This window comes from Rhyacophila brunnea, unplaced genomic scaffold (assembly GCF_057557595.1).
Source record: "Rhyacophila brunnea isolate RB1 unplaced genomic scaffold, BYU_Rbru_1.0 scaffold_23, whole genome shotgun sequence".
Taxonomy (NCBI): domain Eukaryota; kingdom Metazoa; phylum Arthropoda; class Insecta; order Trichoptera; family Rhyacophilidae; genus Rhyacophila; species Rhyacophila brunnea.
Genome location: NW_028232893.1, coordinates 24,541,987 through 24,569,227, shown reverse-complemented (window position 1 = coordinate 24,569,227; position 27,241 = coordinate 24,541,987). Strand labels below are relative to the sequence as shown.

General features: G+C 32.1%; 2 protein-coding genes across 3 annotated transcripts in view; one reads left to right on the top strand and one right to left on the bottom strand.

Moving 5' to 3' along the window:
- The window catches only part of LOC147069759 (uncharacterized), a 281,909-nt gene that overhangs the window by 71,832 nt on the left and 182,836 nt on the right, over positions 1-27,241 (bottom strand). The gene's annotated exons all lie outside the window — the stretch shown is intronic.
- LOC147069760 (uncharacterized) overlaps positions 269-27,241 on the top strand; it is a 190,794-nt gene continuing 163,821 nt past the window's right edge. For both annotated transcript variants that reach the window (XM_085950271.1, XM_085950270.1), the window contains exons 1-2: positions 269-320; positions 2,611-2,790. In XM_085950271.1, the coding sequence (XP_085806397.1) occupies positions 2,775-2,790 (16 nt within the window). In that variant the 5' untranslated portion in view covers positions 269-320; positions 2,611-2,774. The remainder of the gene's footprint in view (positions 321-2,610; positions 2,791-27,241) is intronic.

The window sequence follows — 27,241 nt, the reverse complement described above, 5'->3', positions numbered from 1 at the left end:
AAGGTCTATAAGCATCGATTTACCTAACGAGAAATTTTGAACAGCACTGATTTACATTATATAAATCCCCACTACCTTACAAAAGTAAAGTTATAAAAAAAAAAAACAATATGTTCTGAGCATCGAACCCGAGTCTTTAATTTACAAAAGAGCGCCCCCCTCTGTCCCCCACTAAACGCCAATTAATTGCATTATCCTTCTCCAAATATCATTTTACCTCTACGTATAAAACTGATTTTAAACGCTGGTTAGGTGTTAGTATTATTTTGCCGGTGATATCAGTAGTTCAAAGTGCGTTTCAAATAGACTTTCGAGAATAAGTTAGTCATACAAATTATCTCATTATAAATTACATTATAGTGTCGGGTCACAGTTAACACTTTAATTAATTAGTACAGATTTTAATTAAATCGTGAGCGAGTTAAGCTTTTAGCTATGTATTATATTATATATTATTACTCACTAAAACGTGACTTATTATTAATTAGTATTTATAATAGTGACAACATTTTAATTGACATTAATTAATTTATTCATGTATTCTAGCATAGTTCAATATATAATTATTTTCTGTATAAAAAGTGTTGAAGAAAACTTTCATCTGAATTAAGTACAATTTTTTAAATACAACAATCTTTCAAACATGTATAATAACTTACTCAGTTTTTAATAATAATACTATCGACCGAAGGTACTTGATGGAATTTGAATTTAAATTCTGTTTTGTACTATGCCATTTGAGTGGGTTTTTGCGATCCGGGATTCGCCTTTCGGCATCTTCGGGCGCTGTGTATATTCACCAAAAGGCAAACACACACTAACGAGTGTGTTTGCCTTATAATGTCAGTATGTGTTTGCCTTTTGGTGAGTTTACACAGCGCCTGAAGATGCCGAAAGGTGAAACTCGGGTCGCAAAAACGACTCAAATGTTAAAACTTAAATCCATTAGAATTTACTCAGTTTGTATGAAAATTTGTGAAAAACAATGTATCATTTTACGGCTTAACTTTCATGTGTTTAGGGTTCATCTCTATAGGTATAGAAGAAGGTTTTTTTTCAACATATTTTTAAGCCACCACGATAAGCTAGCGGCAGAATTTCTGCTGTGAGTCGTAGGTTCAAATCCCGTGACTGTAAAAAACATAATAATATTATTTCCCAATGTGTGTTTGGTATAACTACATGTTTCAAAATTTTCTCGTTAATAAGGTCACTTTATTCAGTTTACTATTAGAAGTAAAACAATCGTGTTGTAGTACCAGTGAAACAATCACAAACACACCAAGGCTTTGGGAAAATCACGTAAATTTATTGTAACCTCTTATTACTTGAACCCGAAGTCCTGAGTTAAAAAAAAAAACCAATGCCTTACGCATTGGACCACAAGAGCTACGTTGTGAGCGAAGTAAGATCTTTAATAGATTGTAGAGTCAAAAGAAAAAATTCGTCTGTACAGATTTGATGATTTTTTTTTGTTTATTAGTCATACTTGCATAATTATTTTGAATAGTCAATTAATAAATCCATGATACTTTAATTTTTTATTATGAAACAATACTACAATGCATAATAAAATAATTATTGTACCAAACTAGTTATTACAGTTATCTTATAAATTTAATTTATAAAGCAAACAACAATTATTAATTAGCCATCGACTACTAAATCTGTAAACCGGCTAACTCCATTTGGCCAAATTGTTCAGGAAAGAAAAAAAACATATTTAATTTAACTATCTACTAACTAGATTTTTTTTAGAAATATGCTGCATTATAAATTATTAATACACTATTTTAGCTTCACTTTTATATATAAATAAAATTTATATAAAAGGCGGAGTTGTTTCATTTACGATATTGGAAATTTGGTACCTGCATTCGGGTATTTTGTGTGAAGAACGATAACGCATTAATTTATAGATTTAGGAGTTTGAAATTTTATGTGAGCATAGAAAACATGCTTTATAATAAAACGTCACCAAAATCTCATTTTTGATCAAAAGTGCAATTAATTGGTTTGCAAATTAAGCATTAGATATATAAAGTAAACATTATTGTTGGCAGTATATTATGTTATGAAGATTTATCATGTCTTTTTTCCCTAAAAACCCTATAAGTAATATTAAACTTTTTTTTCTTTTATTTTGGTAACTGTCAATTAATGGTGGAATTGCATTGTATTGTTGTTTTTATTTAATAAAACGCAATTTTTTTGTAGTACTTATTCCATTTGTAATCAATAGATGAGGACCGGTTTTGTCTGCCTCAGAGGGACATTTTCACACACATTGAAAGTGTCCATCTGAGGCGGACGAAACCGGTCCTAATCTATTGATTAAAAATGTAATAAATACTACAAAAAAGTCGTTTAATAAATAAAAACAACAATTAAACGTTTTTAATGAAAGTTGTATCAAACTGAGGATAAATGAAGTTACCCATTTCTAGATGTGGTCATATGTAGTAGATACCTATGTAATAATGCCATTTCATTATTAAATGCTAAACGTACCTACTATAAATTATTAATATTTATACTATCGACTGAAGGTACTTGATGGAGTTTGAATTTAAATCCTTAGGTTATTTTAATTAATCGAATTCTTTTCAGTATTTTTGATACTAAAAATATAAATTCAAATTTAAGTAAAAAAAGTGTTTTGGACTGTTTAAATAATACTTGACGTTACATAAGTGATTACACAATAACAATTATTTTGACTTACTTAAAGTGCAAAGTGCTTGGACTACTTACTCCTACTGAAAACATCAACAATGAGAATGAAAACCGGTAAGTTGTATAACATAAATAAAATATAGTGTTAGTAAAATAATTTGTCGGTTGTATAATAATCTATTACTGAGTACATACTATAATTATTAATAATCTAAAGTTTGTATTTCTTATTAATAATTATTCCATTATTTACTAGTAAAAGATAATAATAAAATTTGGCGCTGGATGATGGTTACAATTAAATTACTGCGGAGCTCGATGTGAGTTACCACTGGGAGAGTCGTCGATGTGTCGTAGGTAGGGATTCCAATCCCGGGATCCGGGATAATTTTCGATACCTATGAATCCCGGGATTAGTAAACATAATCCCGTAACCTTCGGGAAAGATTTTTTTATCAATCACAATCAATTAGTATGTGCAAAAAATTATGTTAGTGAAGTATAATTATGTACCTGCACATGTCACAGGGGAAATCGCCGGATGCTCACGGATAATAAATAACCATTTTACAACGTTTTTATTCGGTCGTATTCTTGTTTGTCCGGTGGTTGTTTATCCGTTACAAATCTTGCAATCGATTTTTAACTACCTTCCCGACTAGCTAGACATTTGAAACTTTTAGAATATATCAGAACACGATGCCAATGCATTCTTTTAATACTTTTAACCATCTTTAAGCAGAATTGAATTCATTATCAGTTAATTCTGTTTTGTATGGAAAGTTATTTCAGAAAAATCCGTAAAAAGTAAAAGACAATAATTATTGGTTGCGAAGGGTGTGGTCCTATCAACTAAATTATTAATATATACGTGCGTTACTATGGAAATCAAAATGAAATGTAAAAATGACATTTCAGTATTCTATATTTGTTTGTTTTTTATTTACTTCATATCAAGTACAAGTTTGAGCATATTGAGCATAATGATTCAACAGAAAATTTAGAAACGTTGTAGGTATATAAAAAGTTCTTTTTATCTTGTAATTATTTCTATAAATTATTTCAAATCACGACGCCCAGTGGGTTTCGAATCCGCGTCCACTTGATTCGCGCCAATGCGCTCTTCCAACTAATCCTTGTGCGTCCTATCTAATTACACCGAAATTAACTAGCAATGTTTACTATTATGTAGCGCTAAAAATTGAAAAGATACAAATTAATTTCGTCGTCACGTGGCTTAGTTGGTAGAAAACCTTGACGTGAATCCAATGAACACAAGTTCACGTCCTACTGGGTGTCGTATTTTTTCCAAAAAGTCGGTATTTATATATTTCTCTGAGGTGTTTTCAAATTCTGGGCATGTTCAATAAAGAATAATATTCTTAATTCTTTTATTTTATTCGCAGACATTATTTCTTTCCTTCGACCATGTCCGATCCTAATAGGATCATATGGGCCTCCACAGAGTAGAGATTTGTATTAACAGATTTTGTTTTTACGAGAATTGGATGTCAGCCACTTGCTCAACCTATTAAGTCCATACCCTGACTTACACACAAATTGAAAAACAATATGACGTGTACTTGCCAGACCCAGGATTCGAATCTGGGACCCACGGCGTTATAGTCCAACGCTTAAGCCGCGCGGCCACCTTGTGTGTTTCATTTCAAATTATTTCTAGACTATAATAATAGTTTTAGTAAATCGTATTAACATTGAGACTTTTGATAATATACCATGACAACATATTATTTCTTTTAGAATTGAATGTATCTAATCACTTTATACTGAAAGCTTTTTCACTTTCATCCTCAAGAGCTTTAACATAATTGAAGTCCTGATTTCTTTTATTCAAAATTAATGAAAAATATTGTCACGATATTATTATGAACAAGTAAAGGATTTATTTCTGCCACTCGCATTACATATGTTAGTATTATAAATATACGATACTCATCATTACTAAGAAGTAACGTCAGTATCGTTTTGCTATCATACTTATAAATAGGTATTAAATTGTTATTTTAAATCGTGATATTACTACCACACATAATAATATAATATATTAACTCTACACAAATTCAAAAACCACTTTTTTATTAATTACCAGTCGATTTTTTTTTTTAAATAATTATCAATGATATTTATCGACAGATACGTCTTTATTTTTTATTATTGATGAATGATTATAGTACATCGGATTAACAATAATATTGTAACTGACATATTATTTAATGTTAAAGTTTTCAATCGAATAGGACGGGACCGAGAATTTCTGCGTAGTATCAAAACCAGAAAACTACAGTACTTTGGCCATATTATCAAAGGACTGTATTGTTTAGTTTTTTTTAAATTCAATTAAACCCTGTCTTAAGCAAACCATACTAAAGATAACATAATGTTGCCAATGTGGACGGTCTCTTAGTTCAATGAAAAAAAAAAGTATGACTGACAAAGTTTAGTGTACACTATGTATGTCAAATCTTCACAGCATACCTCAAACCTCTCGCCTCTGGTATCGCCTACTTAAAAAGGTTGAATAACACTGCTTTAACACATATTAAAATGATACTTTTACAATAATACCATGTTGGATTTACACTTCATTGAATACATTGTTATTTACTGTTTAGTTTTGACACAATCATATTATCCAATTCACCATTTATAATTGAATACAATCACAATCTCACCTGATATTGACCTAATTATATACTTAAAATGTTATTAGAGTGTGACTTTTTTTACTCGTTATACAATTATATTGCATGGTATGTGAAATCAGTAATAGTAATGACATTTTGATCACTTCAAATCATATTTATATTAAATGTTCTACTACAAATTAATGACAACACAAAAAATACTATTTAGTGTTTATTTGCTATTAGGTATATCTTGGTGGAAAATAGTGATAAATACAAAAAAAAAGAATTGTCCATATAATTATGACGTCGCAGAAGGGGTATTATATACTGTGATTTCTAATAAAGTGAATACATAGGGGGTTTTATTGACAATCTTACATTACACAACCAATATTAACTAATTTTAATCTGAGAATAAAAGAATTCGATTATTTTCAACGAATTTACCTATAACATGGAAGAGTTATAAAATTGTTTATATATTTTTGACAAGACGGTAAAAGATTTTCTGAAGGAATGAGAATGTGATGGGAAGGAGGATTTTAAAATACAGAAAATCGTTTGAGGTTATCTATGGATGACCAATAACAATACAATTATAATTATTATTATAATATTAAAATGTGATTTAAATATTATTTTTGTTAATACCAAAAAATATATTATTCTAAAAAAAACATATAAACTACGTAAAAAAATTATAACGTTTTCATTAATAGTCAAAATAACAACTATTATAACCATTTCGTGATGAGGTTTCGCCGTTCGCGAGGAGGATTTTTAACAGATTTTTGTTTTTTTTAAGAAATAGGTGTTAGAAATATGCCACTTTCTTTTAAGCAATACGATCCATTCTATGGTTCTAAAGATATGTTGAAAAGATAATATGTAAATTTTCAAGACCCATATTTTGAAACTGATACCCATGACTTTATAAGTCGATACGTTATCATTGAGGGCGGTAATTCATAACATAGCCTTTGTTATTTATAATACAAAACAGCAGCCACTTATACGATAAATATTTTGTTAATATAATATTATAATATTATAAATTATGGTAAATTAATAATGTAGCGAAAAATGAAAATATTTTAAAACACGTTTCTAAAAATTCTCTCTCTCTTATTATAATATTAAAATACTATAAATATATACGGATAACTTTCCATTAAAACATTAATTCTAACAATAAAACGGGAAAACGGGATGAGAAAAATGATTTTTCATTTACTAACGCGAAGAGTGAAACACAAAAAAACTATCGAGAGAAAAGAAAATAATCGAGTGAGCGCTTTCATTTATAACTTTTAAAAAGCTCCGCGTATAAAAGCTCTTCAGGAAAAGAGATATTGGATTATGTCTGCTTAGGTAATTACTGTTGAAAGAAAGGCTTTACTTTGCGACTTCAAACAGGTTGGGAAAGGTTAAATAGGTGTTCCAGTATATGGGATTGGGAGTGTCTCGTGTAAATAATGTACAATGACTTCTCAGAAAAGTGAGTTAGAAATTCAATTATAGTGAAGTTTTATATTGTAAGATTTTAAAACAATAGTCTCTTTTTTGACATTTTGAGGCTAATACGATTAATTTTCAAATGATAAATTTAAATATGAAAATTAATACTAGTGTGGACATAAATTACTAAGTATATAATGAAAACACATTTAGAGTAGGGCCCATTGATATACTACTAGATGAGCAGTTCCCATACAAGTGTCATTTTAAAAGTGTACCACAAAAGATATTATGAATATCGTCTTATAATATTTCCTTGTAGGTATAATGCGTTAAGACCGATAACATGGATTCCAAAATTTCACCCGTATTGCCCTGGCTGTAAAACTAAATTTGCGTTCTTGGAATAGTGAACTTAAGGGTGGCTGCAACGCAAAGCAGACAGAGCAAGTCGTCATGCGCTGACTATTAGTTAGAGTAAGATGTAAGCTAGATTGGGCTTACCCAGTAAGTTTCAACAAAGGCCGACTCGCTGAAAATCGGGCGTCATTTTAAGAAGCATATGATTCATCCAGTAGTATGTCAATGGTAGGGCCACACCGGGCGACTCTGGTCTCGAGACCAGTCGCCGAGACCAGACCGATGTATGCAGTTATATGTACCATGCCACAGCTGGTCGCCCAGTAGTCGGGCGATCAGTAAAATCTCGTTCGTGCGCTCAGTCTGGTCTCCCAGTCTCTCTGGTCTCTCTGGTCGGGCAATCGGTAGCGATGTATGAAAACATATAGCTATCTATTTAGCCCTGCCACACTAGGCGACCAGTCGCCAGCAGCCACGCCACATTTTTTGCATACTTGCGTGTAAATTCATTATTATTATTATTATTGGCTGCCTTTCTGGTCGCCGGCAAGTCTCCCGAGTAAATCGTCCGAAGAGACCAGTCGCCCGGTGTGGCCTGGCTCTAACGGACTTTTTTAATTTAAATTATATTCGAATAAATATTTCTTTCAAATATTATTTAACTTTGATATTAATTAACTTAACTTTTTGAACGGTATATTTGTATTTGTTGAAACCTCAGCACGTCAAACGAAAAGCTTTTTTTATGAGGAACTATAACATAATATTATTATTTTGAATATATTCAAATATTAATAAAATTCATTACTGAAAAATAGTGTTTTTTTACGTTTTAATTCCGTATTGTGACCGAGATGCATGGAATGTCACGTATTATAACTATTCGCTATTCTACCGTTAATTAAATATACTTATATTATATATCGGATTTAATTCGCAGACACGAAAGACTAGCAGTTTGTAATACGTCTTATATAGGGATTTCAATACCGGTATCCCAGTATTTATGAGTACCGAAATACCGGTTTTAAAAATCCAAAATACCGGAATTTTCGGTATTAAGAAACCACACTCGTTTACGTTTTTGAAAATTTCCTGCAGCCGGACTTTTGAGGGCTTTTTTTAAATTATTAATATATTATACAAATTATTTGTAAAAAATCAGTTGTTCTACAATTATGATCAATACATTTTTTTAAATGTCAACATAATAAATGTAGGTAGGTATAAAATTTTTTGCTTTAAAATAATATTTTTAAAGGATTTTAATATGTAGCTATATTTTTATTGATAAGCACCTACTTCTGTTTTTTTAATGTTTAAGAAATACCGGTATTCAACAATAAATACCGAAAAAACGGTATTTACATTTTCATTCGGTATTGCAATCCCTAGTCTTATATAATTTATTTTCACTGTGACATCTAAAATATAAACAGACGTCTTTTTGAATGAAGACGGTTTTAATCGCCATGTTAATAAAACAATATATGGATCCAGTTTACTTCTGTCATAATTTTTTATGTATATTTTTTCCGTAGTATGAGCCACTTATAAAATACAATGAAATTATTTTATGTTTACATATTATTTTTGGACACTTTTATCACTATTAAAAAAATAATTATAAGTTTGCGACGTAATAGAGTTCGCTTAAAAACTCAAATGGAAATAGGCTGGATACATAGCTCGAAGAAGGGACAATCGCTGGAAAAATCTAGTCATCCAGTGGTCCCCAAGAGGGACAAAACATCCGTAAGGTAGCCGCTGGATCGATGAAATGTTTAAATTCTGCAAAGTACGTGGGAACGCAACGTACAGGACAAAAATAAGGTAAATCAGCTTGGAGAGGCCTTCATCCAGCAGTGGATAGATTCTTAATTAAGAATGTTATATAAGAAACCTATTAGAATTTATAGGATGTTTTTATTTATTTATAACATAGAAACACTTTGGGCCCACGTTGGTCGCCAGTTATAGTATTTATAAAATATAAACACGGTTTTAGTATTTATTAAGAGTTCACAGAGATTTAATTAATAATAACAGAGAATACTTCAAAAATAGATTAACAAGATAAGATGACTCGCTTGACCAAATAACCAGATGAACTTGCCAAAGAATTAGTTCAGTTCATATAGGTATCACATTTGACAACTAAAAACCACGCTTATCACTAGCAACGAATCTCGATAGTGTAAGGTATTTAGTCTTAAAATAAAGGACATGTATCATCAAAGGGGTCAGAGCTTATTAGACTAAGCTTACTGGCTGCAAGACTATGAGAGATAAAAATTACGGAGTCCACATAGAGTTAAATCCCTCTTTTCGAAGTTACACTGCTATATTATATTGAAATTTAATATTACTCGACATTCCATGCATCTCAATTTATGACACTTCACCAAGAATTTACAAGAAATAAGAATATTTATACCAATATTATAATAAAACTATCACTTTATAATAAATAGGTACCCGTGTATCACTCACTTTGCAGGAATCGTTCGATACTTTTCAATTAACAATCATTCACTCCGTCGAAAACATGTCACACACAATAATTATTCCCACACCGACTATAATCGCGTGCCACTTTTGTTCGCGTTTCCTTGTTCAATTCAATACAAAGCTAGCAAAAAGTGCACGGAGAAATGCATCGTGCAGAGATTCATAAAATGAATGCATTATTATTTCTACAATATAAGCATACTGAATAACACTTTCTCCCAGAACTTTTCATACGAAGACATGTTTTTTTTTGCAAATTCTTGTTTTAGTTTCACTTGTTAATTCATAATAGAATTTTATTGTGGTAGCTTGGGATAATTTGACAAAATATTCTAGTTTAATTCATCAGCCTGAATCTATCCACTGCTGAAGGCCTCTCCTAGCTGATTCTACTTCTCTCGGTCCTGTGCGTTGCGTTGCCACGGACTTCCGCAGAACTTTATCATTTCATCGTTTCTTTAAGTGGCCTTTAGGTCTACCTTGCGGACGTTTTGTACCACCTGGATACCACTGGATGACTAAACTTGTTCAACGATTGTTCTTTTTTCGAGGTATGTGTCCAGCCCATTTCCATTTGAGGATTTTAGCAAACTATATTACATCGCAAACCCTTGTCTGCTCCCTTATTCATTCCTCTTGTTGTCCTTTCGCGTTATACCCAGCATGCACCTCTGCATATCACGTTGTGCTAGTTTTTGGATCTCTCTTTTACTTAAGGTCCATGTTTCACACGCATGTGTGATTACGGGAAGCACACACTCGTTGAAAACTTTGCGCTTTAGGCACAGTGGGAGGTCACTTTTAAAGACATTATTCAGGCGGCCAAAAGCACTCCAGCCTAGCTTTACTCTGCAAACAATTTCATCAAATATACATCTATCTATAGACACTTGTTATCTCTGATATATGTAGTTTTACACCTGTTCGAGTTGAGTGCCATTGATGAGAATCTCTTTTTGGTCCTGACTTTTGTCTTTGATACATTTATTTTCAAGCCTACTTACTTACTTACTTCAGCGAGTTCCTGCATTCTGTTTTCGGGGTCTTCTGAGACTTGCGAGAAAACTACTATGTCATCAGCAAAGCGCAGATGACCCAGGTATTCTCCATTTTATGGGGAACCTTTGTCTAGCTTAAGAAAATAGGTACACATTTTACTGAAATAATAATTTCAATAATATAAAATGATAATACAATAAACAAAATAAAAATACAGGATATTATAATGACGTAAGAATATTTCCTACAATAATATCTAAAATTGTTTTAAAAAGATTTAGCTCACAAAGATGACCTAAACTCTTAATTTTCGACCGTTGTATCACCCTTAAAAAAATAGTAAAAAATAAGACGTTTATAACACTTGCAATATTTGAAAAAAGTCATTTAATTTTCATACCATCCGTCTCTTTGCCTGTCTGAAAAATTGTAATGCATAACTGCCTCCCTCCTGTTCGAAATGAAATTCAATTTTAAAATCGCACCGACGGAAAATCTCTTTGGCAGGATCCGATGCGACGCTTTTCCGAACCGCATTATGCCATTTTCCGCGCGGAAAAACTGACAGATGTGAGACAGGCTTCGGCTTTGTTCCGATTTCGACAGATGGCGCGTCGATCGTTTTTTAAAGTCTCTATTATATAATACATCGGCGGGAAGTTTTAAAACTCCATTTTTACAATTTTATGGCAATACCGGTGCGTTCGATATTATGAAAAAGTTACTAGGCATATTTTAAAAGTAATTTTAATTTAATATTATTCATAATAAGCTACTTAATGTACTAATGTATTTTTATATTAGGTATTGACCGTATTTTGGATATCATTTGACGTATAAGTATTTGTTTCATTTACAAAAAAAATACAGTTTGATCTTAGAGTAACAATAAAAGAGAGTGTGTATTGTTCAGCCATTCAGGGGTAGTCAACTTTTTTATACCTACCGCCCACTTTTGTATCTCTGTCAGTAATAAAATTTTCTAACCACCCACCGGTTCCACAGTAATGGTGATTTATAAAGTAGGGAAGTAGATTTACTTTAGAAAATTTATAAAGCAGAGTTACAGCTAGACAAGCTAAAGCATATAATAATAATTACTTACCGAATACTTTATGTCAGACTTAAGCTAAGTTCGGCAGAATAAATCTTTATAAAACATTGACTGTAGTTAAATATATCTTTTTATTTATACGTTGCATACATTTAAGCACGAAGTCTAATGAAATTACATTTAATTAATCAATTAATTAATGAGATCCCTGAAGCTGATGCTGTGAAACTAAGCACTGGATATCTGGCTAAATTTTTGTGAGGAATAAACGAAGGTATCCTCTTTCGGAAATATTCAGGCGGTTGCATTCTTTGGTCATAATATGATTAACAGCTCTAAAGCCTGATTCCACAAGATATGAGGTAGGGAAAGGTTTCAATAAACTAAATATTTTATGAAAACATAATGAAAATATTTTTAAAACCTTTACCGCCCAGCATGAAAGCTGTAACGCTCACTAGTGGGGCGGTAGGGAGCAGTTGACTACCCCTGAGCTATATAAAGCAGTATTTTTTGCGTATTATAACGCACAGTAGAAATTCAATTATCGACTATGAAACGTTATACCATCATGTTGCTTCTCAGTACGGCAACCAAATATAAATACAATATAGTTAACCATATTGTTTACTAAATTAACTAACAATAATTACCACTAACTCTATATTTAACAAAAAAAACAATAAATTTCAGCAATACGTCCTTGCAGTTTTTGAATTAATGGAGTCATTCAAACCAATATTTACCGGCGACGGATAAAAAAAATATTTAATTCAGCCGTAGAAATTTTATCTTACTCTAACGCATATTTCTGAGAATATAAACGTGCCGAATGCTTTCTCATTCGCACTTATGATTCGTTTTTGTTCAAGCCTTGAGTGCGATATTTTTTTATAAATATTTAGGACAATATCCTTTCAACTGAAATCCCCAACAAACGAACTTATCGAAAAAATTAAACCAAAATCGGTTAAAAAGTATAGCAATAAAATATTAAAATAATCCGTATATATTTTTATGGATTTTATTAGGGGTTATATGTAAATTGTACGTCGTGAGCTTTCTTATCGGAAAGAGATGACCGTATACTATGAAAAAAAATACGCGTTGATCGTGTAGCATTACTGTAAGTTATTTTATTTTTAATTCTTTTGCTATTTCCATAATAATATTATTATATATTTACTTCAACACCGGATTTCTTTATTATTTCTAAATTTCATAACAGTAGTTATAAAAACATATGTTCTCAAGTTATCCAAGTGTAGCTGTAGTTTTTGGAGCAGCGCTTGTCAAAGTTTCTGTTTTATTCAAGTAACTGTTCATACAAGGATGAGAGTTTGTTTTAAATGCTCGTTAAACCTGCGAGTGGAACTGTTCCTCACAAAGTTTCACATGAAACAATACAATGTAGTTATTTCAGTCCGAAGCTGGCAAAAGTCGAGAAATTTAGTTTTCAAAAGAAAACATTAAAAGTATGAAATCCTATATGTATCCAACTTCTATTAACAGCGCATTTAGAAGAGAGAAACTGCGTACCAACCTATATTGCGAATGAAATGCATTTTTTTAAACTGCCTAGTAGAAAATATGTTTGAGTTTATATATAATTAATAATACAAACTGAGGGCCGTAAGTATGAGATTCCAAAATTCTTTATAAACTAATTAACCGATTTTCCACCATATAGCGTATATCACTGTTTGTGACGTAATCAATCTGACATCACACGTCATTCAAAATGGCTGCTTCATCTGTCACTTTTAAATGTCATTTTAATAATGCATTCATTACAACAAACGTTAGCTCGAGGCCCCCGCTCATTTTGTAGACTCTGTAAAATATTTGCGAACTTTAAAAACAATTCCTAGTGGTGCTGTTTAAAAAATACGTATAATTTTGATCCATAGTCTATAATATAGATAGTATGTAGCTGATACAATGCTCTCGTATTTCGCTTACATCAAAAAACGCAGTATTACTCATGGAGAGTCAAGATGGATTTTTTTTTTTTTTTTAGAATTATTAATAACCATATCCTTGCTTTTTCGTACAAGGTGGTTGTTAGTAATTTTGAGCAATCACAAACACCCAGGCTTTGAGAAAAACACATAAATATTGTGTGTCCTGACCGGGAATCGAACCCAGGAACTCTCAGGTGGTACCTATAGATATAGGTGGTAAATATAGGTACCTACTGCTGTATCTGGCATCAAAATATGCAATTAGAAGATTTGGAAGCATTCTGCATTCTTTCAAAATATTATAGTACCTACCTACCTAGTTAATTGTAAGATAACTGTAGCAAAAGTCTCAAATACACTGGTAACATCAATAATATTATCATACGGTGATTGGTATAAATGATAATATTATACAGAGATCATTACATATTATTATCTAAATCCATTTTCATTTCTGTCATTTATTCTTATACCGTTTTGACATCTCATTATAGAAGTGATTGAAGTGAAGTTAGTCATAATATAACAGTATGTATTGCCATCAAATGGAAATGTTTACTGGGAATACTCTATCCTTTCGTACAGTAGAATTATAAAATAAATGTAATAAAATAACTGATTAATTATTTAAAGTTCATAATAATTATTCATTTTTAATTATTAAATTTATATGGTACCGTTCGCACACTTTCAGACACATTTACAATTTCAAAATTTTAAATTAATTATTGGGGAATGATATTTTATAAGTTTGCCATTATATGGACGTCATGACACATTATGACGTCACATCGTGACGTCGCTAACCAACGGATTACATTTGCACATATGCATACAAATGAGCAGTGTTTAGCCTAAGTATTTGGAAATCTCATGCATATGACCCTGAGAAAATAACTCTCTCTTTCTCTTCTCGGTATTACCCAGAAATACAGATAACTTCTGCGCGAACGAGAGTCTCCAGTCATTACGGTCCACTGCTTCTCTCAGGGTAGAGTGAAAACTACCCCAGTAAGCTATTTTACGTCTTCGTCGCTCCAGTGCGTCAACGCCGGTTACTCAAAACCATAAGTGTGAGTGTACGGCCTGAGTGGACAGGATTCGGCGGAGCGTGAGCGGCGTACGCAACTCAAACTTATAATCCAAAAAAAGACATATGGAAACTATCTTTAGTACATGTAAAACAACGTCCACCTTAACTCACCATAATATATAATAATATCATATTCAAAGTGAATTGATTGAACACAGTTATTGCCTTCCCAATTGGCATTACCAATCGCAGATTAGTTCTGCTCCTTGGGAGAAAAAACAACGAATGCCACCAATTTCTTATATAACTATCAGGTTGACACAAATTAATATTACTAATAATATGGATCTCACAATGACATAAAACTAGGGCTCGAAATGGACCGGAGCATACCGGTGCACCGTTCCGGTTCATACAATCCCTAAAAGTATTGCTCCGTCTCGTGGACATATTAATTTGACAGTCTGAGCTAGATATGTCACGTACATACACAAACTATTAGATAAGCTGAATACAGTACTATTCTAACTCACATTTGAAATATTTTGCATAGTTTTTTGAAACAGCCTTCCTCAGTTATTTATTATTTGTATAAACAAATTAATGTATTGCATGTAAAAAAAAATAATTAATATATGCGCCATTTTTTTCATCATTTTTTTTTTCAACCATGTCCGATCCTGATAGGATCATATGGGCCTCCAAAGAGTGAAGGTTTGTATTAGCAGATTTTGTTTTTTTACGAGAAATGGATGTCAGCCACTTGCTAAACCTATTAGGCCCATACCCTGACACACACAAATTGAAAAACAATATGTGTACTGACCAGACCCAGGATTCGAACCTGAGACCCACGGCTTTATAGTCCAATGCTTAAGCCGCGCGGCCAACGTAGGTGTTGTTGGGTTGTTTCATCATTAATCATAATAAAATATGATGCATACACTTAGGTATCCATAAAAATAATAAATAATTTTAGTAAGTCATTTCAAAGAAGTTAGAATAGTTCTGCATTCACCCGACGTATGTTAATATTTTCGTAAAATTATCGAGGGCTTCGGTTCGTAAAATATTCCATTTTGACCGCTGCATAAAATATATAGCTGCGGAATATATCCATCGCCAAATGATATATGTACAGTTAAATATAACATTATAATATATGTAACGTACGTATTTCTATGTAGGTCCACATATATATAACTGGCAAGCTTCTTGGTGAAAAGTTTGGCTGCGGTAGGCCAAAATAAAAACTTTGTCTTGAGGTTTACTGTGAACAGGAAACTGGTACAAAATAACTTGGAGATAAATTTAATTGTTGACTATTAGCGTGGAAACAAATACGCGTCGGCATGAATGGGTTAACCAACAATTTAGGATTAAAATACAAATATAATATATAAATATTTAAAATATAGAATAACAATTATCTACTGCAATATTATATATATATAAATATATATATATATGGCTCGATTGCTCAATCTAATACACATATATAGGCATTCCCAACTTCAGGTAAGCTGTGATTAGGGATTGCAATACCGAATGAAAATTTCAATGCCGGTTTTTCGGTATTTCTTAAACATTAAAAAAACAGAAATAGGTGCTTATCAATAAATATTTATCTATTAAAATCTTTTTAAAATATTATTTTATAGCAAAAATTTACATACCTACATTTATTATGTTATCATTTTAAAATATGTATTGATCATAATTGTAGAACTAGTGATTTTTTACAAATAATAATTTAACTATATTGATAATTTTAACTAAAGCTATCAAAATTTCATCAAGTGCAAATAAGTCCAGCTGCAGGAAAAGCTTCTTAAATTCAACGCTTGTACAGTCATCAATAATAATTATAGAATAATTTAACATTTTTGTCACGGATGTTTTCTATTTCGAAATAATATTATGATAATTCATCGTGACAATAAATTACCTATATAAATATATTTGATGAAATTTGTTTTATTATTTTTTCACCTCTGTTGGATTCACTCAATATATTTGTATTTTATCAGCATATAACTTATAATTCATTTTCAAAAACGTAAACGAGTGTGCTTTCTTAATACCGAAAATTGCGGTATTTTGTGTTTTAAAATACCGGTATTGCAATCTCTAGCTGTGATCAACTTACTATCCAGAATCAAAAATGGCAGCGATCTCCCTGTCATGTTTCAACTTAAACAAACGTTTAAAAGCTCAATTTTCACATTAGCTAAAATTATAAAGTTTCGCATACAATTACTGCGTTTTGGTGGGGTGGTAACCATGTATAAATGACTAAATAAATATATAAAATGAAAAATTATTTCACGGAATATGGCCACCCTCATTTTGCGACATTATGGACGAACGTGTCTGGTAAATGAGGCTTTCACACAAAACTAACGCCGTGACTGAATAACATTATAAACTATTTCACTTATAATATACCTACGTACCAGTGGCGAAGGGTGGAAGTAGGCTGTTAAGATCCGTCAAAAAACACGCGCGTCAACATAATTTTACTCCCTACTTTAATTATAGTTTGTCAATTTATGGCTACGGACGTATGTTGTAGCTTAACCACTAGGGAATGACAAAAGAAATGGCGTATTTCAAAAAAACACAACCTTATTCTTAGGTCAATAATTATTATAAAGCAATCATTATTCATAAGATGCTTATCACACTTGAATGGTCAAAGACATAGCTTATAATTAGTATCTTTAGAATCATCTTCAAATGTGTTAATCTTGCCGATTTTTTGAATAATAAAATGCCTAATTCTTGTCAAATTTGGGATCACAGAGATTATCAATATAATTTTTTATCGTGAATATTTTACAAAAATTATCTAGTAATAAATTATACTAATGGTTTGATAAATGCGTTTAAAAATTAATAAACGTAAAAAATTTTAACACCACTGCACAGTTATGTACCGAAATATGACTATATTCTAAAACATTAGAGCGAGAGGTTTAAAAGAATACTATTTTATGTAACAAAAATACTTTATGCAGTCATCAAATGTTTAAAATAACTATACAAGATAATAAGGATTCAAAATTATATAAATATATTATCTACAACGTTTAAGGAGTGTCCAGGATCATGGTTTGAAAATACAATAAAAACTCAATTTTGACCTTCGACGAGCATGTCCCCCCCGTTTTTGTTTTTATTGTACTTAGACTACAATTTACAGATGAAGTTGTTAATTAAAATAAAAACAATTAAACCCAAACCAAACCATAATAGTTTTGGTATGCTTTGGGCGATCCGACAAAATTGTGCACATTTATAATTAAGAATTAAGAATACATTATTATTACAAATGTTAATGATAGTCAGTTTTTTTTAATTCATTAAGCCCTGCTAACCAAGCCATGGCCCCCACAAGGGGTGGGGGGCTGACAGGGCTCTAGCCTGGGGGCCCGGGCTCAGAAGGGGCCCGGCGAGTCGAGTCGACCAGATAATTGAGATAAACACACATTACAAATTTGCTTCAATAGTAAAAAAAGTCGCCTGCGGGGCTATTTTCCTTCCGATAATATTAATATTTAAAATATGTGGTTGTACGATACAATTTTTAATTGTGTATCAATACTCAACAACTCCATAATTCAAATGGATGTATATATTAAAAAAAAAAAAACACTAAATATACACATTACTTTTACCGCGTACACCATTTTGAAAACGCTACTGTGGAGCATCACACTGCCTTTATCCTTAGCGATAGGTAGGGGGGCCCGCCAAAGATCCTATCCCGTTGGCCCATTTCAGGATGTGGGGGCCATGAACCAAGCCGTACTATATACAAATATTATTATATCTATAAAATATCCAAAATTATGTATGATTTATTGGCATAATTTAAGATATTATATAGATATACTAGTATTATTTTACTATAATCTATTATAGCTTGGTTTTGCAGGGTTTAATGGATTTATAAAAATAACCAACAACATCTGTAAAGTATTGTAGTATTAGTTCAATGGTAATAAATACGTATAACTTACGAAGTTTAATATGCACTATTTATATTGGATCTTGAAAGCCTACCTCCACCCTTTGCCACTGCTACGTATCACTTACATTAATAGCTATATCCAAAAAGGATATCATAACCGAAATTATTTATGATATGAATGGAAATTGCCCTAAAATATAATATTTTTCGAGCGGTTGAATGTAAAAAAAATAAACAGAGATTTTTTACAAATGCAGGTTTACTTTACTATTCAAATGAATTTAGCGACACTGCAATGCCGCAGATGCGGATCCTGGCAACACACAGTCAGTTTAGTTCAGTTCAAACATTGTAAAATTAAAGTTTCACTTTGGTGGCGAAATGTCGGCGCTAAATTCGAGAGGGCAAATTTGTTAGGATACTGTCAAAAGACTTTTCGTTGCGGTAGACAATAAGAGGTTTTACAAAATTCAGTGAGTATTATATTCTTCTGGTTTACATTTAAATAATAAGCAAACATTCCTTGAATACTAATTTACATGTTAATTTTGACGTTACACCATCTTGATTAGGTACTATGATAATAATATGTAGTACATAATTTTGAAAATACTACTATAACCAATAGAAAAAATCTTTTTGAAAAAAGTAGGACACCCCGCAGGAATCGAACCTACATCTCTCGGGTTTCACGACCATGCACATAGACCATTACGCTAAAGATGGCATTCTTAATTGCGACAAATTTTTAATAATGGCTCTTAATACTCTCTGAAGCGCTTTCCAAATTGAGCTACTATTAATTGGCGATCGGTTTATAATATATTTTCTCAGAAGTGTTTTCAAAATTATGTATGATCGATAATTAGAATGTTGCATTCTTAAATCTTGTGAATTATTCGCTGAATAAAAAAATAGTTACTTAAACAAATGTATTAAATTTGCCTGAGACACTGGCGTTATAGATTAAACATTAACTACACGGCCACAAATATATTTTTAATTCTTTTGAACACATTAAACTCATCGTCACACTATTATCGTACTGTGAAAAGTCCCCACTGCGACTGTTAGATTAAACTACGCCTCAGTTTAAATCACGGGAATTCACACCTTCTCTTTCTCTCACTCCTTCAGCAGATCATTTGTGATGCGATACGAATGAAGTACTACGATGATGTCAAATTGGCTCACTCTTGGATAATTTTAAAAAGACTTTCACAATGATTATTGCCTTTCCTTCTCTCAATAAAATCATATTAGATTAGAACTGAATACGTATATAAAAATTTTACATGCATGTATACTGCCTTTATAAGTAAAAAGACAGCGTTTTTGGTTAAAAGAGAACCCAAAACTACATTTTCTCTTTTATTATGTAAAATTATTGGAGTGTTTTGAGATTATCTTTAAATATTATATCACCATCAGCCTGAATCTATCCACTGCTGGATGAAGGCCTCTTCAAGCTGCTTCCACTTCTCTTCGTCTTGTGCATTGCGTTGCCACGTACTTCCGCAGAACTTTATCATTTCATCGATCCAGCGGCCTCTAGGTCCACCTTGCGGACGTTTTGTACTTCTTGGATACCACTAGATGACTAGATGTGTCCAACGATTGTCTCTTCTTCAAGTTATGTGTCCAGACCATCTCCATTTAAGGCTTTTAATAGACTCTATTACATCACAAACCCTTGTCTGCTTCCTTATCAACTCATTCCTCTTTTTGACCTTTCGCGGTATGCCCAGCATGCACCTCTCCATACCACGTTGTGCTACTCTAAGTTTCTGGATCTCTCTTTTACTTAGGGTCCATGTTTCACACTTTGCGCTTTAGGCACAGTGGGTGGTCACTTTTGAAGACATTATTCAGGCGGCCAAAAGCACACCAGTCTAGCTTTTCTCTGCGAACAATTTCATCAAATATACATCCATCTATAGACACTTGTTGTCCCACATAGATGTAGCTTTTCACATGTTCGAGCTGAGTGCCATTGATGAGGATCTCCTTTTGGCTCGCAAAGCAGTTGAACATGACTTTCGTCTTTGTTACATTTATTTTCAAACCTACTTTGTTGCTTACTTCAACGAGTTCCTGCATTCTGCTTTGGAGGTCTTCTGAGATTTGCGAGAAAATTATTAATTTTATATTAATTAATTATTTAATATTAATAAATATTAATAAAAATTATCCCTTTGATAAATATTATATATATAAATACAATAATAATAGATAGAATAATAATAGATAAATATTATATACTGTCTATTTACAGATTATGACAAAACATTTCAAAAATTTTACATAATATAAGATAAACAATAGTTTAAAATTTAGGTTCTCATTTCACTACAATTAAAAACACTGTCATTTTACTAAGCATTCTTCTTATTGTGCCATCTTCTAGCGGAGGTCGGCCACCATCAAGGCAATCTTATCTTTGTCGTCTACTACCCTGAACAGTTCAGTAGAACTGCACTCGTACCAATCACGGAGGTTCTTAAGCCATGAAATGCGGTGCCATCCTTTGCTACGCTTACCATTGATCTTTCCTTGAATAACAAGTTGAGGAATGCTGTACTTTTGTCCTCTCATAATGTGGCCGAGGTACTGTAGTTTCCTGATTTTGATACTACGTAGAACTTCTCGGTCCTTCCCCATTCGATTGAGAACAGGGAACTCAGAAATAATGGGAACTGAAATACCTAACGGGTAAGGCGATAGCAGATAACCGACTTGAGTAAGGAAGAATCCGGGTTAAACTTACACACGTCTCAACAATACGTTTTATGTCGAAAACTGAAAACTGCTCTCGGTTTATGCATTTACGCTCATTTAATGTTGGTGTATTACACACACTATTGCACGTGCATAATGCGTGCTTCATTTTCGTAGGACACTCACACATTCAAAACCCTGCATCAAGATGCGGCGTATTGAATATCGTCTCTGTTCTGGCAGAACACACTAACTGCAGAATACTAGTTTTGAGTAATTTGACTTTGAAGTTATTAAAAAGTTTGTAATAATGGTCTATAATGTGAGTTTATTAAGTAATCGTAAAAAGGATGACTTTAAAATAAAGACTGCTTATTTATTAAGAAGGTTTCCAGACGGTAAAGTTTGAAATAAGGAACATTTTGGTACTAACTCAATATGTCATTTTTTCGAATTAGTGTCTTCTGCCAGAACAGTGACGATATAGTCTATCGGTATTATATTTATTATCTCTTCTGTGATTGAGAACTTCAACATTATTTATTTTGTCACCCGGTCAGTCCAACGAATTTTAAGGATGCGTCTATACAGCCACATCTCGAAAGCTTCAAGTCTCCGTGACATCTCTACTGAGTATGGCAGTAAGTATAAGTGATAATATAGAAAAAGACATTAGCCGCATTTTATCGCTGGCATTTTACTTTAAAAACCAAAACTGGCCTGTCTTCAACATTGAGAATTATGTAAAACTTTTTTACTCAACATAGCTCGTGAAAAATATTAAGTTCTAAAAATTTCCTCACTGATGCATTATCATATTAGAAACGGTAGTATATTAAAATGTATGAATACCGGATAATAATGAATATGTGTAATCCCAATGCACCTGACACACAGTCACGTCAGATTGGCCGACCGAAGTACTGCAGCAAACTTTTCACAATGCATGTGGGCGTCGAAAAGTTCGAGTTTAAAATCGTATAAATTCACATAGTACTGATAATGCTACAAGGTTTTCTAAAAATACAATATCACAAAAAAATTATAAGAAAAAAAATCGGTGTAAGTGCTTATGTGAACGATGGCCGCGCGGCTTAAGTGCGGGTCTATAGTGTCGAGGGTCCCAGGTTCGAATCCTGGGTTTGGCAAGTATACATATGGTTTTTCAATTTGTGAATGAGTCAGAGTATGGACCTAATAGGTTGAGCAAGTGGCTGACATCCATTTCTCGTAAAAATAAAATCTGTTAATACGAACCCCCACTCTGTAGAGGCCCATATGATCCTATCAGGATTGGAGATAATAATAAAAAAAATAATAATGTGCTTATGTACGCGCGTTAGAAGTTATACTTCGTTTGCGTAACAAAACTTGTGATAACCTAAATTCTTGGACTAGCTCTTAATTATCTTGTTAAATTACACACTCAAAAAAAAGGACCGCTTATTGGAACGCCGTTGGTTTATTTATATACACTTTAACTTATATTACTATATTACATATTTATTTATCGTTGTTTTTATTTTTAAAGTAACTGTTACTCTGACGTTTAATCGTTTGTTTACGTCAGGAATTGCAAATGGCTGACAATAATAAATTCGTTGCCTAGTCAACGGAACAATTCTACTATCAAACTTGCGTTTGTATACAGCTGACTGATTCGCAGCTAACTTCATACTGTCGCGCACTTTCGTAACGGTATGCGCACGCAGCTCTCAATTTCACTCTCTACTAACGCCCCAAAAAAACAAAACTTCAAAAAATTCTCTTGTACATTGATTTTCATTTACTAAGCCAAGTCAAATGAGTTGCCTAGAGTCAAAACTCATTTATTCCAAAAATCGAGTTTTGAGATAATTGGAAAAAACACCACAGCACTGTTTTTTGTAATTAAAAGAACTCCCTTGAATATTATTGAGTAAGTGAATACTCCTAAGGTTGCAGACACACAGCACACTATGAGAAATAGAGCTCCCTATGGTTAGGAATACCTTTATGACAGAACTCACATTATTCATTAAATAATGTTAGTTACGACGACAGCAGTCAACTTTATCAACGATCTTCACATGGTTTAATTAAAGTGACTTTTGATACCCAACTATGTTTTCTTTATACAGATTAATGCCTTTTGAATCAGTTAGTACCTATATTTAACTAAAAAATTACAAAATTGCAAAATGTGAGTTATGACTCTAGGCGACTCTAATATTCTAACTAGATTAAGTGGCGCCCAACGGTGTGTACTATAAAAAGATGGAGTCTTGTATGTTATTTCTCTTATGATATTTGAAAAGAATAGAATAGTAGAAAAATAGAATAATAGAATAGAAGCGGCCAGACAGCCACCGATGGCTCAGTAGTGACCTAAAGCACGCTTCCGCATTGGACGGTTTTAAATCGACAATATTCAACTACGAACTGAGCTGTGAGGGAAAAAACCCATACATAAGCCGTATAGTATGAAAAAATCGTGAATTTCTTGCCGATTCGGATTTTTACTGTTCGATTTTTTTCCGTACGGTGAAAACCGTGTAGTATGAAATAATAGTTACTCGACTGCAGTTATATACGGCTTTACAAAAATGTTACATGATTTTTCAACTAAATAATAATATCAAAGTGCAGTGTCAGACAACGTTATCTACAAAAAAGTGTTTTTTAGATAACGTTATTTAACATTTACGGCTACATGATAATCAAACAACGTTATGTCAATCTTTTCTAATTTCTTATTAAATCGTCAGTAAAGTTTAACGCTAATTACATAAGTTACCCTTGTTTTCATATTTTTTTTAAACTATCCCTATAAATTTTAACGTCATCATAAGCAAGATAAATGTACAATACACAATAAATTATAAAATATTAACATTAGGTTTTAAATAAACATTTCTCTTGTTGAGTTACAAGAATCTAAAATAACGATTTTTGGCTCTCTTGTAAAGTTGCACTTTTGTAGATAGTGTGGTTTGACGCTAAGCCCTCGATTGGCTGCTTGTCTACTCATCGTGACGGCATGTCTTTTTATACGCCCTGCTAATGGTAGTTTAAAGTTCTCTACAAATAAACCTAAAATGCAAAATAACTTGTAGCTAAATTCATATGTAAATCAATAGTTCTTTTTTAGCTTCAATGTTGTAGAGTTAAGTTTTATCTCTATAGAAGAGGTTTTCAACATCAAGATACAGCAATTAACTGTATGTTGAATGACAGTTGAATTTTGAATCATTTTTCAACAAATTTGATCGATTTGTAAGTTAAATTGAATGAAATTGAGATTTTTATTCGCTTAATATTCGAGTCAACTGGTTGCCTAGATAAGTAACCAAGGTGATACCAATATTTATTACTAAAATTGATACGCGGAAATATTTGTTTCGATTTCTTGTCCATCGTTTAACATTTAACAGACGTTTGAATGACAAAAATCACCTTCTTCCGTTTTAAATTATTTCTTTACATAAATTAATATTAACCCTAAATTATTATTTAGTCACAACCACCCTGTGATTGACACTAGTGTGAACACCAGTTACACATTGGTGCCGCCGGCCCCAGTGTTTGAACATGTGGTCTCGAAGATCCTCAGTTCCACTCTTAGTGCCAAGTTCGTTTGTACTCCACGAATCCTGGAAATTTACATAAGAAGTTTTATCTACACACATGGAATGGTTATTTGCAAAAACCGGTAATAATTTTTTTTAATTATTCTAAGAATTCGTTACATTAATAAAGCGATGATAAATTAGTTTAAGGATATTTATTTTATATCTGATGTAACTGATACTTACTTATTAAGATGCTTGATTATGAACCTTCAAAATTACTAGACAATTTAGCATGATAAATGACATGGCTGTTAAATGATACTGGTTTTAAATCCTTGTAGGTATTCGGTAATTATAACAATGAAGCTTTTAAGTAACTATACACTATGAGTGTTAGTAGGTATACACTAATAATATTGAGAGTTTATAGCTATTAAATGAAATCAATATGGACCATAACTACACCACGAAAAGAGAATGGCGGCTAGTTGTCAAAAAATATTTAAATTAAATCAATTAAAAAAACCAAAGATATCAATGTTCTCCCTATTCGGATGATAAAGTCTAGCTCAAAAATTAAATGGCGTCTTTCTATCATTTAATAATAATAATAATATAGTTATGAAAGGTGTTTTGGGTACCTACATTATATTATAATAAAATAGTGTACTGAACTACTTTGACTGTTGTTTAAATTATTAATAATAATAAAGTTAATTGGTTTATTTTGAACATTTTAAAGTTTCGTTGCCTTTCAAAAATGGAGAGAAGCCATTTTGCTTAATATTACCTACTCAGTTTATATGTTGTACTGAAGGTGGATGCTGAGTGTCATAGACAGCTGAATTTTCTGTATCAAACTTTCTAATTCTTCAACCACATATTGAGAGATATATTATAAACACGACATACAACTTAATGTTAACTCAAAGAAAGAATAGTGCCATGGGTTTTCCATTGACAGGTTGCCAAATTTAGCATTTTTCCATGCCTAAAGGCAAAAAACGCATCTGGCTTGTGGCATTTTTACTAGCATTTTTGATGCCTCGCTAGATATTTAGTTTATTTATTTTCATGCAAATCACATTTTTGACTATCAGATACTTAGCGCAGGTAGGCCAGTACCTATTTTAGTAGAGTGAGAAATAAAACAACATAATTTAACACTTTAAGCAATAGGAAAATTCATGGATTTATAGTGAAATGGTATACCTACTTACTATAATTTAATGTGTGCTTAGGTAATGTATGTGACATCAGTTTGACGATTATCGGAATGACATGAAACGAAACTTGAACGCCGTTGACAAAATATAGGCATGTCAATTGTCAATTTTTAAATATATTTCTGTTGAAATCTGTTTTTTTTACACGTTTTACATTTTTTCGGTTTTTGCACTTTTTTCGATATGAGTAAGGAAAGGTATTGATTTCGTTTAGCGAACATTTTTTTCTGCTTAGTAGCTTGTTTTCGAACCCCGTCTGGTATGTTTTTTTCAACAACACTTAGCAACACTTGTCCTACGTGGCTCTGTATAACAAAAGCCGAGCCAGGTTTATGAGGTCCCCATGGATAAAAAGAGAATTTTTTCGATTTTTTTGTAGCCAATTTTGAAACTTAACGCTTCAATAGAACCTCAAATAATAGAAGTCTCATTCTTTAACAAAAACTACTTTGTCACGGACCAGCGGTATTTTACTTGGCTGCAAGTCCCCGAGTATCACGTATAGATATGAAAATACGCGGAAAAGATTCCATGCATTGGGGAAAATTCTTCAATAATTTTCCGGGCTTTATTATCTTAATTGACAACTTAATACGTTTGGCAAGATTTAAAGATGTAAAATTGTAAGGGTGAATTCGTTGGAATTAGGGATTGCAATACCGAATGAATATATCAATATCGGTATTTCGGTATTTATTATTGAATACCGGTATTCGTCAAAACATATTATTGAAAAAAGAAGTACCTATCGATAAATATAGTTAACTATTAAAATCTATTTGAAACACTATTTTATGACAACCTTCAGTACCTACTACATTTATTATGTTGACCTTTATAAATATGCATTGATCATAATAGTTAAGAACTGATAATTTTTACAGTCCTGTACACCGGTGTTACATTATGTACATCCAACAAACGTTGGATCAATAGTAAGTGATAGATTAATAATTCGAAATGTTATGTCTTTTTTCAAAATTTGTTAATTTATCGCGACAGTTCCATAACTATATTTGAGGGATTTTGTTTTAATTTTATTTAACTTTTGTTGGTTTAAGTTTAAG